Consider the following 19380-nt stretch of genomic DNA (forward strand, 5'->3'; position numbering starts at 1 on the left):
TTTAAAACAGTACATTTTCCTTTCCTCACATTGCTAACCAAATTCGCAAGGAATACAAATTACACAGAGAAAGCTATGGAATGAACATGTAAGCAGAAAGGAACGAGATTGTGTTGCAAGCATAACATGATACTCGACAGGAGTGGATTATTATGCTAGAAGATACAGAGATTCTCTATAATGAAAAAGAAAAGAGATTTAATGTATTAATGTAATGAGAAAGGAAATTAGGAAATTAACGAGGAAGACTGAATAGGAATTCAAATAACTATCATAAGAATATATGTGCATTATTTATTTACATTTATGTGGGAGATAATGAAAACTGACTTATTTAAATTACATACATTCTTTCAAGTTACTGTTTGAATATAAAATAAACAGAGCGATTTCTTCCAGAAATCCAAACTAACAGTGAGCAGAAGACAGTAAAGACAGATTATTACTTTCGGTACCGGTAGTGTGTTCTCTCAGTGAGAATAATCTCTGTCAATAGTTTTCTCATAAAAATGAGGTGCCAACTCCTCTAGCCAGGAAGGCTGCACTACTGTCAAGTCCTTCATGTATACTCGATCCGTATGAACTACTTCACAGAACAACAACCTGAAACAATAATAAGTATTCCATTGTCAACACAGGTAAATATTAATAATAAGAAAAATTGAAACAACTGAACTAGACTGGGTGGTTGATTGGTTTCTGGAATTCTGCTATATTGGCAGTGTCAAATATTGCATTTGTGTTGTGAAGGCACCTGAAAAGTGGAATACAGTAAAACCTCTTTTTAAGAAATGTATAGGGGACTAAGTACATTTTCCTTAAATGTAGTTTTTAAAGGGAGTTTTCACATAAGCAAGGAAGGGCTGAAAGCAGAAATTAAAACATTCTAAGGCCATTTAACTATACTATAATTACATATTTTTAATACTCATTAAGTTTACTATTTACTATTACTATTAAACTTACTATTAGTGCATTAATAGCAATTAACTTTTGAAAACACAGTATGATATTATTACAAAATCACAATGATAATATATTTTTTAGACAGTCGTTTCATAATGACTACTTTTCGATCATCATTTTAGTATTGAAAAGTCATTGATTTCCATATCCACCAATTAGCGTGCTTAAAAGTAAATTTCCGTGCCTAAAAGTACTTTTATGCACGCGAATTATTAGAAATACTGAAAACATAAATTCCAACTATTTATTTACTGTAAATATTCACAACACAATTATTTAAATTGGAAATTACAACATGTGGGATTGGATACATACATTATTCACTTCTGAATCACTTATTTCCCTAATTATATTTATCACTTTCGTTGTAATAATTGAATACTCCCTTCCACCCCCGAAATAAGGGTATATGGTACATTGCTTCCCTATGTACTTAGATGTACCAAAGTACATATGATATTTCCGTGCAAGTATTCTGTGTTACCATATAATGACGGATGGTTAGAACAGAGAAAAATTCATAATAATATGATATGCATAAGTAATCACTTAATGATTCAAGATGGCGCTCATTCCGTTGGATTCCGGGCACTTAGTCACTCGTAATGAGTGCACCTCTGTAGGCCCTACATAGTGTGTTGGACATTGTGCCACTGTCACAAATTCTGTGAATACCTGCACGGAAATATTGTATGTACTTTGGTACATCATAATAATTAGAATATAAATTAGAAATATTACAGCTGATATTCTTCAACATGTGAATGGAAATTTCTTCCATAGATTGCAATTGTGCATCACATAAAATAAAGAACATTTCCAGCACATTATAAATGGAAATCAGTAAATAAATAGGGTAAGTCTGAGTTTTTGTTGCCGTGGTTATAGAACCGATTTAACCAGAGACAGTACTTACTTTGGCCAGAGCAGCATTCATTTGTTAGTTACTTAGAGATTCACTGTAGTTATAAGATTATACTTCTGTGAAATAATTAACATACCATTTTGGTTGCTCTAAAGTGTACAGTACTGATGATGGATAAATGTGCAGCTCCTGGTCACCCCTTACAGTCTTATAAACTCCTGTGTAGTGTAAATAGGCTGCATTGGGAAATAGTCCCGCAGTGATGGATTTACATACTTTCTCTGCATTACCTGGTAAAAATATAAAATTATCTTCGTTGCAACACAATCTTAAAGTAGCCAATACAGACCATGTGTATACAACAATTAAAGGCTTTATTGTAATGTAACTTTAAAAAAGTATATGGATTGTTTTATTTTTTAAGTTTGTTAATTAAACAATTTACATAACTTAATAGTTATTTATGATACAAATGTTAAAAGTTACATTTTATTTTGCAAGTAGACATGTTTGTGAAATGAGGCCACAGGCCGAGTGAAGCCACCATACAAACAAAATAAAATGACTTCTAACATATGTGTTGTACACTATTCTTCAGACATCTGTTCATCCCTGCTAGTATAGAGACAGATGCATAGCTTTACATATAATAACTATGTGTGGATACAATCACCTGTTGACAAATGCATAGCTTTGCTACACTGCACATCTTCACATAGAACTATGTATGGGTGCAATCACCTGTCAACAGATGCATGGCTTTACCGTATAGCTTTGTGTTGATGCGATCACCTGTCAATAGGTGCATAGCTTTACTACGCTGCGTATCTTCATGTAGAACTATGTGTGGGTGCTATTACCTATCGACAGGTGCAGAGCTTCACTACTATGCATATCTTGATGTAGAAGGGTTGAAGAACAGTGCACGGAACAAGGAGAACAAGGGGAATACAGGGGGAACAAAGGTAATTCAAGGAGTACAAGGGGAATACAAGTAAAACAAGGGAAAGACAAAGAGAACTAGGAGCATACAAGAAGAACAAAGGGAACACAAGGAGAACAAGAGGAATACAAGTAAAACAAGGGAAAGACAAGGAGAACTAGGAGTATACAAGAAGAACAAAGGGAACACAAGGAGAACAAGAGGAATACAAGTAAAACAAGGGAAAGACAAGGAGAACTAGGAGCATACAAGAAGAACAAAGGGAACACAAGGAGAACAAGAGGAATACAAGTAAAACAAGGGAAAGACAAGGAGAACTAGGAGCATACAAGAAGAACAAAGGGAACACAAGGAGAACAAGAGGAATACAAGTAAAACAAGGGAAAGACAAGGAGAACTAGGAGCATACACGAACAAGGAGAATGAGGGGAATACAAGGAGAATAAGGGTAATACCACAGTCTAGTATATACAGTCCCGAAGCTCAATACGTAGTAAATATGCAAACATTAGATAGTTGCTCACCACTAGGATCGCTAATATCGCCTCATTACAGGCAATGCAAAATAGTACCATCACAGTCTATTGTTTCTAGCACCCTCAAAACTCAAGCTTCGTGACTGTATATAGTAGACTGTGGTAATACAATGAGAACAAGGAGTGGTGCACTTTTATGTGACAGTCAAATCCAAAGTTACTCCTGCTATACCTAATCTTACTTACTTACTGGCTTTTAAGGAACCTGGAGGTTCATTGCCACCCTCACATAAGCCCGCCATTGGTCCCTATCCTGAGCAAGATTAATCCAGTCTCTATCATCATATCCCACCTCCCTCAAATCCATTTTAATATTATCTTCCCATCTACGTCTCAGCCTCCTCAAAGGTCTTTTTCCCTCCGGCCTCCCAACTAACACTCTATATGCATTTCTGGATTCGCTCATACGTGCTACATGCCCTGTCCATCTCAAACTTATATTCCTTTGCTGTGGTCGTGCCAGAGAATCAGTCCCATTCCGAGGCTTATTTGAAGATTTCGTAACAAGCTGTTTTTTACGATGATGGGTTGTTAGCCCTTTGCCCAACTCCCAAGCTGGATGACCACCCCTCATTGGCTGTCCGTGACTGCTTATTCAATATATTCACAGCTACCCTCCATATCTGGAGGCCGTCTCCTCGATCCGCAACCTGAGGATGCGCCATGCTGTGGTGATAGGGACCCACAATACTTGGATACCTAATCTACAGAAGGAATTAGTTCTACATCAGAAATTTATGTAGATCGTGCAGCATTAGAGAATGAACCATGCACTACTTAAGTTACTTACTTTGTACAATAATTATTTCACTTTTACAATTAGTAATGTTTCCCATTTGTCAACTGACTTCTGTGTCACACTGTATAAGACTTTTATTGTAGTAGAAGTAGTGAACCATTTAGGATAGAAACAATTATTTGAAAGAAAATCACGGTACATAATTTTACAAATTATACTTTTAAATCTACTTCATTGGCCTCACCTTCACATGAGATAATAGGAATATTAAACCTCTGCAGAAGTCGCAACATCTGTGTTCGTATTTCATGAGTCCTGCACAAGCCCTTGTAGTTCAAGAAGTACTTATTACACCAATCTTTGGCCATGTTATGTTTTATGTATGCAGTGTATACATTAAGTAAGGTCAGGAGATCACCTTCCTCTACTTCAAATTTACGTTTCGCAACTCGTGCCTTTATTGCAGCTTGACCTCCTGTAGGTTTCGTAAACACATTCTGAACTTGCAGCAGTGCTATAATGGAAAGCATTTCCTCCGAACAACCGAATTCACCTGAAAATAAAGTATTATAATTAACTTGATTATCTGTGTTATTTTTTAAAGAACTAATACCCGCATTTTCAATAAAAAACGTATGTCTACATTCTCATTATACGATATATCTAAAATATGTATATATTAACTATTTCTGTTATTTTATGGACACTTAAATCAGACGAATTTATCTGAATTCATATCATCTGATATATTGTATTATTAAAAATTATTTTAGGCTTGACAGTTCTTGTATAAGGAGGAAAAACACCTTCATCATCATGGCAACCACACTGCTAGGTCTATCAAGTTTTTGTTATGACCTTGGCTAGGGACACACTGTTTCCATGCACATTATTCATTCTCTCACTGTTATCTAATGGTCACATATAATTCAAAGCAATTTTAGTTCAGCTTTTCCTTGTGTAACAATTTCAAGATACAATTCTGTATTTCATTGCTTCATACTCGTACATTACAGAATGTTTTCATAAACTTGGCCAGTGACACACAAGATCTTATGGGCTGGATTCTAATACGTGGCAACACTGTACTCCTTTCATCTCAAACATCAATCCTAAATAACAAATATCAAAATATGATTAATTATTATTCAGTCAATATGGCTTAAGCATTGCATTAGGCCTACATATGAAAGAAAAACATATGAGAAAAAATATTGATGTATTACATCCTATTTAATCTTGATACAAACGTTTTCGCCCCTAATGGGGCATCTTCAGGTACAAATATAAGTATCATCTAAAATCAATTACAATACAAGCTTACATTTGAAACTGCCTTGACTAGAATAAAGTATGACATAGTGACTATATTATCTATACCAACATTAATTGTCCTGTTAAAATTAAAAACAAATTCATTTTAAAACAATGTGAATGTGCTTAGCCATACTAAGTAGATCCCTTGTAATATGGCATCTCAAATGTATTGTGTTGTCAATAAAATCATTAAAATACTAAAACTATACAAGTTAAAATCTAATATTATCAAATGTGGAGTCATAAAGCATGTATAACTAATTTCGTGGAGCAATTGGAATTCTCGTAAAATGTTTCATGCCCTCGTATAACATCATGCGAGTCTAATCATCATACACGAGTTGTTGAACAGAAGGGATGTGCTTTTGCCCGTAATCGGTCTAATGGAATAAACTGCAATCCAATGACAAGTTGTTTGTATTCATTTTAATAGAGCAATAGAATCATGTGTAGCTATGGCTTGGGTGTTTTCTTACAACTGACGTTACACTTGGTCAGTTGTAAGAAAACATCCAAGCCATAGCTACACACGGTTCTATTGCTCTGCACATTAATATAAATACTAACAACTTGTCATCGGATTGCAGTTTATTCCATTAGACCGATTACGGGCAAAAGCACATTCCTTCTGTTCAACAACTCGTGTATGATGATTAAACTCGCATGATGTTATACGAGGGCATGAAACATTTTACGAGAATTCCAATTGCTCCACGAAATTAGTTATACATGCTTTATGACTCCACATTTGATAATATTAGATTTTAACTTGTATAGTTTTAGTATTTTAATGATTTTATTGACAACACAATACATTTGAGATACCATATTACAAGGGATCTACTTAGTATGGCTAAGCACATTCACATTGTTTTAAAATGAATTTGTTTTTAATTTTGACAGGACAATTAATGTTGGTATAGATAATATAGTCACTATGTCATACTTTATTCTAGTCAAGGCAGTTTCAAATGTAAGCTTGTATTGTAATTGATTTTAGATGATACTTATATTTGTACCTGAAGATGCCCCATTAGGGGCGAAAACGTTTGTATCAAGATTAAATAGGATGTAATACATCAATATTTTTTCTCATATGTTTTTCTTTCATATGTAGCCTAATGCAATGCTTAAGCCATATTGACTGAATAATAATTAATCATATTTTGATATTTGTTATTAACACGAGGCTTAGCTGAACATTTTCCAACATGAATTGTAAATTATCAATCCTAAAGTATTTTTAGTCATACAATAACATTTTGTAATCTGCTAATGCTGTAGTAATAATCGCAGAACATAAACATGATGTTCAACAATAATTACTATTACACCAATTACCTATTGCAGCATGGAGACATTATATGAATACAGTATATAAGTACAGGAAAAACAAAAACTTAAACGGAATCTAAAAAAAAAAACACACAGAAATGTCCTTTGACTAGAGATTAAAGAGATTATACCTAAGGGCTATCAGGATAATATGGAGACTCAAAAAAATACAAATAAAAAAGTAACAGGCCATAGTAAAAACAGAACCTGGCAATTTTTATTATGTAATCACAACTAAAATGTTACCATTACACAAGTTTATCAAAATGCGTACTACAATTTTGATAGATAGGTGATATCAGTATTATTTCATGTTGTTCACTCCCTAGCTTTGAAATCCTAGTAAAAATGTAGGTCATGTGGTTTTTAGGTAGTGGTAAGTGATGAAGTTGAAGTGGTGACTAATCTATTAAAAAACACACTCACTCACCCTACAACAACAGCTGCAATGTATGGTGCAATGAGTGAATATTTTTCATTAACACATTATCCATATCAATTAAAGTCCACTAACAATTCAGTTTTGCCCTCTATCTTTCCATATCTTACCTTGGACACAGACTGTATGGTGAATTTGAGATGAGGCCATGTAACATAGGCCATTTTGTAGGTCGCTTGTACTACATCCAAATTTTGAGAAAAATTGTCAGCAAATTTTTCTTACAGCCTACCTTTATCTCATTCCTGAAGAAAATCATACTAAGAATTTTATCACCCTCCAACTTCGGGTCCAAACAGCAAGTGTGGTAACCATCATCGAGGATAACAAGACAGGAGAATATTTCGAAATTAAAGCATATCTAATCAAATAAAAGCAGTATCTTCTAAATCTGTACCAATTGTTTATGCTTGTAAATTTAATTATTTCACCACTTCATATGAAATGTACAATTCTGTATAGCTCAACTAAAATATTGTGGCACCTTGTTGGAAGACCTGGTCGCATCGGGGAAGTTGCGCACGCATCTAGTGTAAGGGAAGGTGAGGGGTGACGCGGAACAGAGGGAGCAGGGGGGAACATCTAGAAACATATCTCTCTGGAAATTTCGCAAAGCCACGCGAACCGAAGATTCGAGAACATGTGATTTAATAAATAAAAGGGCAAGTGAATAAGTCAGTTTTAGTTTGTCAGCTGTGAGAGAGCTAGCTAGTCTTCAAGCAAGGTGAACCTGAGTTCGATGTGCAGTGAACTTGAGTAGGTCTGCAACTGTGGCAGCATACAGGTGAGTGTGGCATATCCGGAAGTCTTGGGTTCGAAGTGCAGTGAACTTTATCTGGAAGTCTTGGGGTTCGATGTACTGTGAACTTGAGTGAGTGAGCTAGAAGAACTAGCCAAGGCGAACGAACTGTGAACTGAGAACTGACAGTTTTGTTTTGTACATAGTGCTTTGTGAACATTAGTTGAAATTAGGAGTACATTGTTCCTCTCAATAATACACGTGAATTGTCATTGTCGTTCGGTGGAGTGCAATAACGATTACTGTCTTGCTGTGTTGAGTGGAATACCCATTGTTGACAGATGTGTGATTAAAGTTAGAAATAAAAGTCACACATTATTATCAAATAAAAGTTACAATATGCTTGTAAATTGAATTAAGCTGTTTACTATGTATTGTATATTTTTGTATAGCTTAAATGAAGAATTGTATACGCTATAAATTGAATAGTAGTCTGTATAGCTCAACTGATGAATTGTTTATGCTTATAAATTGATATGAATTGTACAACTTTGTATGCTTCTAAACTGAATTGTGTAATCAAGGTGTATAAATTAATCTGTTTATTATGTATTGTATATTTTTGTATACTTTGATTGATGAATTGTTTATGCTTGTAATTTGAAGTAATTTGCATGATATGTATTATCAATTTTTGTATATCTCAACTGATTGATTTGTTTATGCTTTTAAATTGAATTAACTTACTTCCTATGGATATTTTATAGCTCAACTGATGAATAACTGTTTTTATATATACCGGTATATATATATATATTTTTAATCTAGTAGAGATAAGGCCAGCAGGCCTTCTTTTCCCTTCTATCACGGGATTACAACTACAATATTAAGAATACAATTACAATTACAATTAATATTAAGGTTTAGGTTTGTAAATTTAATCATCTGATTGCTATATACTGTATATTTTTTGTACAACCACTAACGTAGCTCAGTCAGCAGACTCGCTAGCCTGCTCTGATGTGGAGCTGAGGTTGGGCCTGGGTTAGATTCCTGTTTTGTCTGATTACCTGGTTGGGTTTCTTCCGAGTTTTCACCAACCACAAGGCAAATGCCATGTAATCTATGGCGAATCCTCGGTTCCACCTCACTTCATCTAGCCAAAAATTGTAATTTTGTAAAATTGTTTATATTTTCCACATCTTAAAGCTTCAATGCTAATGTACGACCTATGGAATATAATAAATGAAATGAGTAGGTTATTTTACGACGCTTTATCAACATCTTAGGTTATTTAGCGTCTGAATGAGATGACGGTGACAATGCCAGTGAAATGAGTCAGGGGTCCAACACCAAAAGTTACCCAGCATTTGCTCATATTGGGTTGAGGGAAAACCCCAGAAAAAACCTCAACCAGGTAACTTGCCCCGACAGGGAATCGAACCCGGACCACCTGGTTTCGCGGCCAGACGCGCTAACCATTACTCCACAAGTGTGGACTAAATGAAAAAAAAAAAAAAAAAAAAAAAAAAACCCCTGAATTATTACTTACTGATGGCTTATTTATATCTTTGCAAAGTCAAGCAAAACCAACCTGAAGTGATAAGAGTCTTTGAATACAAAGGATTCATTGGAAATTCTGCCATTGTCAATCCTACTGGTTCAGTAAGCTGTCCATCAGAGTCAATAGCTCCTATTGCAAATAACAGTTCTAATGCTGACTGTAGATTTCTGGCAGGAGGAGGTGATGGGAAATTGAATCTCAGAACATTGTCGATACCAAGAGCTTTCAACTGCAGAACTGCCATTGAAAGTTCAGTACGCTGCATTTCAGGTGGCGTTGCTTCTGCCAGTTTATCGTACTCAGCCTCAGTGTATAATCTGTTAACAAAAACATAAATAATTTATTTTATTTTATTAAGAGAACCTACAAACGGAATAACAAACTTTATCTTTGTAAGGATAATGTCAGACGTGATATAGGTATATAGGTTACCATTCACAGTAACTTCAGGTGTACCCCAAGGATCTAATCTTGGTCCCTTGTTCTTTTTACTTTATATCAATGACTTACCTAAACAGATTTTGCACACTAAATGTTTACTATATGCTGATGATGTTAAATTGTATAAAGTCATTGACAAACAACAAGACGTGTTTGATCTACAGCATGATTTGGATAGACTATATAGATGGAGTACCTATCGATAATTTTCTTCTGTTAAATCTTAATAAATGTTGTTTTATGACATATTCTAAAAATAAGACAGTTGCTCAAAATTCGTATGAAATTAATGGTGTGAAGTTACCTAGAGTAGAATCATTTAAGGATTTGGGTATTTATTTTACACACAACTTATGTTTTAAAATGCACTTAAATCACGTGGTAATTGATGCATATAGAAAATTAGGATTTATAATCAGAAATACAAAAGAATTAAAAAATATAAATACTATTGATACTCTATATAAAACTCTAGTTAGAAGTAAGCTAGAGTATGCATCTGTAATATGGTCACCTCAGTTCCAGTCCCATCAGATGCAAATAGAAAGGATACAGAAAAGATTTTTACATATAAATATTTAAAAAAATATCACGTGTTGTCTTATGACAAGCATATTTCATATAATCAGTTGCTTTTTGAATTTAATTATAAAACTTTAAAATCTCGACGATTAATAAATAGCCAAATTTTACTCTATAAGACTGTTAACAGTATATTGAACAACTGTGATTTTCTTAAATTCCTTCAGTTCAATGTAAAAAGAACAGAATTACGTCATAGGCAACCTTTTATTATTCCTATTCCTAGAACTGTTTTCTTCAAGAACTCTCCATTGTTTGTTATGTGTAATACTTACAACTCTTGTCTTTAAACTGTGATTCTCAATTGGATTTCAGTTTAACAATTGAAAAATTTCATACAATACTAAAAAGAATTGTATTTCCTTAGATATTTAACTTATGAAGAAGTGTATTATAATGTTTTTACTCTAGTTTTTAAATAATTTTGCATCATTATATTAACATTTGGCACTATATTAACTGTGATATTATATTCTAGCATCAATTACCATTATATATTTTCTTTCTTTCGTTTGTGTTGTTTGTTTTGTTGTTTTTTTCTCTTATTATGTATTTTGTGTATATATCTATGTAAGCCACCTGAAATTGGAAGCCTGCTTCTGTTGGTGGTGGATTTAAATAAATAAATATACAATTTTTATTTACCTATATGCTTTCCCTGAACGTACTCTGCCAGCTCGACCAGCTCTCTGCTCTGCAGATGCTTGTGATATTGGTACAACAACCAGAGAATCAGTATGGGCGTCAGGATTGAACCAGCGCAGCTTCACAAATCCACAATCAATTACTGAAAAGTAATGTCGCAGTTAAACTCAGAAAATATCTTTTATAGAAGTTATGCATGGTACCGCATTCTCTGACTAATTGAATAGAGATGTTGTGGGCAAAGAAACAGTCTGAAAATAAATCCAAATAGGAGATACTTATGAACCGAACTGAAGACAATCATCTAGATTTCCAGAAAAAAGAAAATCCCGAAAAGATAGTATATAATTCTATAAATTATTTCGTAAGTATTTTTTTCTTCATCTCATTAGTTTGATTTTAAAGAAAATTTATGCAGCTTTCCGTACAACATATTAATCAACATACCAATGAACAATGACAACTACACTGAAGAATTAAACACAATAAAATATATAGCACAAGACAATGGATATAACCCTAACATGTTAGACACACTAATAAAGAAGGCAAAACAAAAACAGAACAAACCAACACAAATACCGCGTGAGAATAAATACATAACAATAATATATCACAATACCAATACTTACAAAATTGCAACTTCATTCAGAAAACTAAAATACAAGATAGCATACAAAACAAATAACACAACACAGAAATATCTAAATAATCACATCAAACATTCAAATAAATACAATTTAACTGTCCACATTTTTACACAGGACAGACAGGAAGAACCTTTCAAACAAGATATAATGAACACATTAAAGCTATAACCAAACCCTACATCACATCAAATTATGCAGAACATATTATCAATAATAATCATGACTACAATAACATAGAAACAGATATGGAAATTCTACACATCACACCAAAAAGTCCACAGTTAAACATCTTAGAACAATACGAAATATACAAACATACAATAACACACCCACAACATATACTTAATACACAATTACAGTTCAATACCCACACATTATTCGATATCATGATACATAACACACAAACAACCACCCCCCACCATAGGAGCAACACACCCCCACCCCTACAACTGACGAATGCAAATGGCAGAATGCAAGATCAACAGGAACAACAGTAGTTTGTAGGACACTGAAGATGACGCAGCACCAGCGTCAAAATGGGCCATCTGTCTAAGGTACATAACCTTTTTTAAAAATATTAACACTTTTAATGTGTTGTTAAACAATTTTAAGTTTTTTAAAATTTGTTTATTATGTAATATTTCAGTCTACAACTAATCAACTTGTAATGAAATAAAGAATTATTTTTCTATCATTTCAACATACATAGTGTTGTTGTCTAGTGCCTTGCATCTGGCAATGAAGCCATTAGCAGACATACATAGTGTTTCCACAAATATTTTCGATCTATTATAAGGTCATCTTCAGGTGAGTTATCGTGTGTATATGTGATATGAAGTATGAACACAGGTGAATGCAATGGGGTACTATAAGTGCGCATGTACGTAACATCAGGTTAAAAATGATGTGAAGAGTATTCATTCATTCATTCATTTAGTGTTCTGCCCAAGGGCAGGTCTTTCACTGCAAACCCAGCTTTCTCCAATCTTCCCTATTTTCTGCCTTCCTCTTTGTCTCCTCATATGATCCATATATCTTAATGTCGTCTATCATTTTTCACCGAACTCTTCTCCCGTTCACCCATTTTTCTTGGTAAAGATAAATGCGGTAGCTTCCCACTGCTTTCCGCAAACCACTCTCTCTTTCGCATCTAAAAAAAATCCCATGGAGCTCCAGCGTGGAGGTGAGGAGAGTGGATTTGACTAATTAGGCCCTCCAGACTTCACCGAAATTCACCGCAATAGTACAATAATTATTATATTAACTACTGTTATACTGAGTAAAACATTATAAAAAAATTATTACATATAGTAACTTAATGAGTTGTGTCGTTGGATAATGATATCAAGCCTTTCAAAATTAATAAATGTACACTTATTTCTTAAAAGTTAAAACACTTGTTATTTAAAATATGGTTATATTGCACACTAGTTATACCAAGTTCTATAAATTATATTGCTAGTTAAGAAGGTACATGAGTTGATTTACTGTGTCTATACAATTTTTTCAATCACTCGCTGCGGTGAATATTTGTTGGACATCTGAAATCAGTGAAAAGATGTTTTTAATTCAAGGAATTTGGAATGTAGCTTAGATATACTGTAAAACTATTCTTTGATTACTTATGGTACTTGATCAAAAATTTCATTCTTTTGAGCTTTTTCCAACGGGGGTTTATCCCCAACTATAGATATTGGACTGAAGAGTCGATTATACTACTACATAAAAATCGTTATAAGCAGTAGCTTCACAAAGAAACTGGGTCGACCATTTAACAAGAATGGAAGAGGGCAAATAGGCTATTCTAAAGTAATATTAATTTTTTGTTGAAGGGATGAAAAGAAAGGGGAGGACACAGAAAGCCTTGGAGGGATCTCTCGCACCAGAAAGTACAAATATGCCTAGTCCTTAGAACAGAAGAAGTTGCAATGAAATTAGCCAGGAGTTTAAACATTGTGAGATACAACACAACAAATGAGGCACTTTATAAAAATAATTCATTGTATAATATTCCAAGTATTTAAATAAAAAATTCAAATATCAATAATCATCATACTTAAAATTTCAAATAATTACTATATAACTGTAATAAAAATAATTTTACCGTAAACAATTCCAGAAATAGTGATTGACGTTTCTGCAATATTTGTTGCAATAACCACTTTCCGCAGACCACGAGGTGTAGATCGGAACACTTTCAACTGCTCTGCATTTGGGAGAGAGCCATACATCGGCAAGACAAGAAGTTTTACTGAAACAAAGTCAACCCAAAAGAAAATTAGTAGACAAATGAAGAAAGAAATTTCAGCCTTTTCTATGATTCTGAAAAGAGGAATTCTGTACAGTATAATACAGATTCTGAAATAAACATAATATAATCTTATGTATTAATTTAATATGGCAGCAATAGTGACTTACAGTTATCTTTATTCTCAATTTCTTGCTCCTTAAGAAGTTTAACAGCTCTGTCCACTTCTTCCTGTCCAGTGAGAAAAGCCAACACATCTCCCAATGGCTCATACTCGTGGATCTTAATAACCGTTTCGACTACAGCTTTCACATAATCAGGAACTGGCTCTAAAATAATTAAAACACATAAATTAGGTATGTAAAACGTTACTAAAAGCTTTATAAACTGAGTTCTCTAAAATTATTAATTAATATATATATGCACAGTAAAACTTCATTTATAGTCTTTATGGAGATCTGAAGGAAAAAATGTATAATTGATTTCTTCCTCTATGAAGACTTGAACCAACGAGCATTCCATAGTACGAGTTCTAAACATGATGCCATGGCGAGAACAACACTTATCATATAAAGTAAACTGAAAATAATAGCTTTACCTTTAACATAATATATATTTACAGGATACAGTCTACCTTCCACGCTCATAATAACAGCAGTGTCCTTGCTTTTATCTTTAGAGGAGTTATTATTGAAGAAGTTATACAGTTGTTCTGCATCAACAGTTGCTGAAGCAACTACAAGTTTCAGATTCTTTTGTTTCTGTAATAATTGAACACATAAAATATTAATAAATTCAGCTGTCGCAATATATTCTAACATAAAACATGTGGAAACAAACTAATTGTGGTGCAAAATGTTATTTTTTCAGCTCTGAATGCTAGGATATCAATAATGAGAGTCAATTTTATTCAACTGTAAAAGCCAGCCATTTCGTAATTTTTTTTTTAATGTGAGGGTGACAGGAAACAAGAGGTGCCAAGACCAACAACGATCAGTTCTGAAGATGACCTATAAATAGGTCGAAACATGTAAACAAGGTATGTTAAAATTTAACACAAGAAAGTCTTATCATACATATTCCGAAGTGATACAGTGTTAAAAGTTGTGTAATCAAGATGTATTCTTTTTACATTTAGAATATAAAAGGCTTCCTCAAAATCAATGAAACCTATAGAGTTCCAATAATGAGTTGTCTGTGGTTTTTCTACTATAAATCTGAGACCAAAATAGCCACCATAATACGACTCAGAAATGCATTTTATTCTTTGCCCAATTCTTTTTCTGTGATAGAAAATTAAAACAGTTTCCCAAAATAAATCCTAAAATATTAATTTAAGACAGAAGTCTAAGAAAGTTATTAAAAAGCTTGAGCGAAAATGTAAAAGGTCAAATGGTCTGTAATAATAACTGATGGTGAAGATGATGATGATGATGATAATGATGATAATGACGTGACAACGGTGGTGGTGGTGGTGGTGGTGGTGGTGGTGGTGGTGGTGGTGGTGGTGGTGGTGGTGGTGGTGGTGGCGGCAGCGGCGGCGGCGGCGGCGGTGGTGGCATTTGAATTGTATTGTATTTACTATTAACTGTGAATTTGGGTATGCCAGATGGCAGTAGCCACATAATCTAGTACAAAAGGCATTTACATAATGTTTACAACAGTAACAACAATATCAATACGAGAATAATAATTATTGTTGGTGTAGACTCAATCTAATATAAGAATTTTATTATACAGGACGCATATACATCAAATTTCATTACCTACCAGTATACATTATCCTGTATCACTCAAATTACTATAACTGACAACCAGTGAGGGAAGTGGGAAAAAAACCAGAGACGGTATGCTACTCCAAGATTTTTTTCCCTGGCATATCTCCGTTTAAATAAGGCACAGCCCTCCCTTACAACATACACATACATGATTTACATAATAAATTGTTTTGTGCGGTCAGTAAAGCGAATCTGAAGCTTATGCAACACATTAAATTTCTTAATAAAATAATTTCAAGTTACTTCAGTTATTTGCTAGATTATTTTGCAATGTCCATTGAGACTTATCATTTAAAATAATGTTAAAGCTTCAAAGTGCCTTACTTCATTATTAATAAAAAGTGCAACAACAACAACAACAAAAATGACAGTCACTAAATTGACAACAATGACACAAGCTAAAGATCACAGCTTCTATAATTGAAATGCTACAGTTGTAAGCATTCCAGGGGTTGACTTATCAAATAAACGTGTCTAAATACACGTTGAATACAGTTCCAGAAGGCTGAGGTTTAGATTTACGAAGCAAACAGATAGTACTCTTTGCTGTGAAGAAATGTATAAACAAATTTTTTTACGGATCACATTTTTTTCAGTGACGGTATGTCATTTTTCACTAATGGTATGTTTTCTGGCAATAGAAACCAGTGGCGGTATTCCATACCAGCATATACCATCTCACTTCCCTCAATCCTGACAACAGAAATAGCCTATTGCAAGTACAAATAATCTAAGGTACTAATATAAAGACAGTGCTGAAATATCAGTAGGCCTACTATTATTAATCAAAGATAGATGTTATCTTTGTAAAATTATGACTTACCCTTAAGATTTTCTTAAGCAATCCCATTACAATATCAGTGTACAAGGTTCTCTCATGTACTTCATCTAACATAATTACACAATAGCTTCTGAGTAGTGGATCAGCCATCATTTCTCTCAGTAAAATTCCTTCTGTCATGTACTGAAATAATCAAATCATCACTGTTAAAAAGTATCGCTCAAAATATGTTTTCCTATTCCGAAGTACTATACTTATTATTTATTACTTATTAGTTATTATGTAGCTCTAATTGTACTATATTATTGTGTTTTCTTTTCAATTATGGTTTATTTAACGACACTCGCAACTGCAGAGATTATATCAGTGTTGCCAGTGTGCCGGAATTTTGTCCTGCAGAAGTTCTTTTACATGCCAGTAAATCTACTGACATGAGCCTGTTGCATTTAATCACAATTAATTAATGTCATCAACCTGAGCTGGGATTGAACCTGCAACCTCGAGCATAGAAGGCCAGCGCTATACCAACTACGCTACTGAGACCGACAATTATTGTGATGTACCGAAGTACATATGAAACTAAGAGGTGCAACTTTAAACTGAGTAGATTCAATCTGGCAATGGAACCGGAATCCAGTGTGGCTTAGTGGATAAAGCATCAGCACGTAGAGCTGAAAACCTGAGTTCGAGTCCTGGCGCCAGAGAGAATTTTTCTCCGCTCCACCCATTCTTCATCATCTGATTGTACTGTTAAGTCTGTAAGTCAGAATTTAAAATGGGGTTGCATTCATGCATTCAATATATTGTTTCACAATGTGTACATAAGCATACTATCAGTATGGGAAAAAATTCTCACTATGGAAGCAAAAGACTTCACAAAATTGGTATTCACTTGTAAGTTAAAAATAATGATATTTTCGGAGGCATAGCCTACCTTTCATCACATTACATCAGAGTCCATGGTATATCAATCTGTACTATATGGGGCTTTTACTTTGTGTGTATGTGTGTGTGTGTGTGTATGAGCGCACACATGTACGTGTGTGAATTGTTAGTTAGTGGGGTTTAAAAAGGGCACGTCAGCTACTATGGCTATTTGCGCCCTTAACTAAAATCATTCACTGAACACGAACACAATACAATAACCAGAATGCTTAAAAGAACTAAAAAACTTCACGGTTAAAGCAAGGCAAACAAATGCAGTTTCAACAAGGTGAAGCATAAAAACCATAAAAGTGAGAAGTTCTCAGACCCTAAGTAGTATTTAAAAAGAAACAACAAAACAATAAACCAAATGCCAACAGAAATAAATTGTCTGGCGCATTTATAAAATGCACAGATGTAAAAGGTCCGAATGTCAAATTTGTTAAAATCATTTACTAAAAAATGTAACCTCCGGATGTAAAGAGTCTGGAGGATATGTAAAACGGGTCATTAAAAAACTACATCACCTTGTCAAGTCCTGTATTCGATAAAAATCTCACAACTGCACTTGTACAATTAAAATCATTTCCAAGAGCGTCATGTAGAGTCGGCCACTTGTGTGAATATAGCATATTACTTATAAGTATGTCAATTGAAACCAACATTAAATGTAACTGAAAATGCATCCTTTAGTTTAAAATTCCACATAGAAACTATACTGGCATACATTGCAAATAGCTAAGTGTAAATAAAAGTAAAGATTAAGCTTACCTTTATTTTCGTTTGCTGTGGATCAAAGCAGTCATCAAAACGAATACTGTAGCCCACAGTTTGTCCCAAAAGGCATCCCTTTTCCTCTGCAACCCTTGTAGCTAAAGATGTGGCAGCCACACGTCGTGGCTCCGTTATCCCTATCACTTTACCATCACCACCCCAGCCAGCCTCCAATAAATACTGTAAGCAATGACATAAGTATTGCCTAATGCTTGCTATTCTTGTAGTCCCGCAAGCCACAATTCACTTTTCATAAACGAATAGTACTTAAAACATTTTTATAATAAATAATTAATGAAGTTGGAAATAATGGCATTAAGAAAAAAATATCAATTAAATGTAAAATTATTTTATACATGATCATCATAGTGGCATAATAAATTGTATGGGTCAAAGTTGTATTACAACAAAAATAAGATATTAAAGTAAAGAAAGCATATAGAATTTGCAGAAATTGAAGAACTGGCAAGTACCAAAAGCCAGGCGAAATTAGAAATTAATATATCAGAGCAAAACTAAACTATTCAAACTTCTCAATAAAATATATGATTATCAATTAAAATGAAGAGATTTCGTGACAAGAATGGAATCTGGAACATTCCTAATCAGTATTAAACTTACAGACTTAACAGAAGAGGAAGGCCAATGAATTAATAGTACATTATGCAACGAGCCTATACCGGTAATGATAGTAATTAAGAAGCGAGTATGGATGTTTATGAAACGAGCGCAAGCGAGTTCCATAATTTTCATACGAGCTTCTTAATTACAATTATAGGCGAGTTTCATACGACTTTTTATGCTCGACCATATTTCTAACTTGAAATTATACAGATGTATACATTTTATTTGTATCTGACAAGATCATAAGTGACCTTGATCTAGGTCGTGAATTGTGAGATGTGCGCAGACGCGAAAGTATTGATTTTTTCCAGGAACAATAATGTCATTGACCTTGATGTAATCCCGTTAAACTTGATATAACCTTGATTATTGAATTCGACATCAAAAAACGAGATGACAAATTGAATTTATTTGAATATTATTTACAATTAACGCTAATTACTATAGTAACAGAACATAACCTACCTTCTGCGACAGTATTGGATTTCCA

General features: G+C 33.8%; 1 protein-coding gene across 3 annotated transcripts in view; it reads right to left on the bottom strand.

Annotated features, from left to right (window-relative positions):
* Positions 1 to 274: 274 nt before the first annotated feature.
* Positions 275 to 19380, bottom strand: part of LOC138710857 (probable ATP-dependent RNA helicase DHX35) — a 132793-nt gene continuing 113687 nt past the window's right edge. For all 3 annotated transcript variants that reach the window (XM_069842019.1, XM_069842020.1, XM_069842021.1), the window contains 10 exons: positions 18264 to 18446; positions 16611 to 16751; positions 14608 to 14770; positions 14180 to 14338; positions 13866 to 14012; positions 11112 to 11253; positions 9474 to 9760; positions 4294 to 4602; positions 1968 to 2121; positions 275 to 603 (listed from right to left, as the gene is read on the bottom strand). In XM_069842019.1, coding sequence (XP_069698120.1) covers positions 471 to 603; positions 1968 to 2121; positions 4294 to 4602; positions 9474 to 9760; positions 11112 to 11253; positions 13866 to 14012; positions 14180 to 14338; positions 14608 to 14770; positions 16611 to 16751; positions 18264 to 18446 — 1818 coding nt within the window. In that variant the 3' untranslated portion in view covers positions 275 to 470. The remainder of the gene's footprint in view (positions 604 to 1967; positions 2122 to 4293; positions 4603 to 9473; positions 9761 to 11111; positions 11254 to 13865; positions 14013 to 14179; positions 14339 to 14607; positions 14771 to 16610; positions 16752 to 18263; positions 18447 to 19380) is intronic.

Source organism: Periplaneta americana, chromosome 12, assembly GCF_040183065.1.
Source record: "Periplaneta americana isolate PAMFEO1 chromosome 12, P.americana_PAMFEO1_priV1, whole genome shotgun sequence".
Taxonomy (NCBI): domain Eukaryota; kingdom Metazoa; phylum Arthropoda; class Insecta; order Blattodea; family Blattidae; genus Periplaneta; species Periplaneta americana.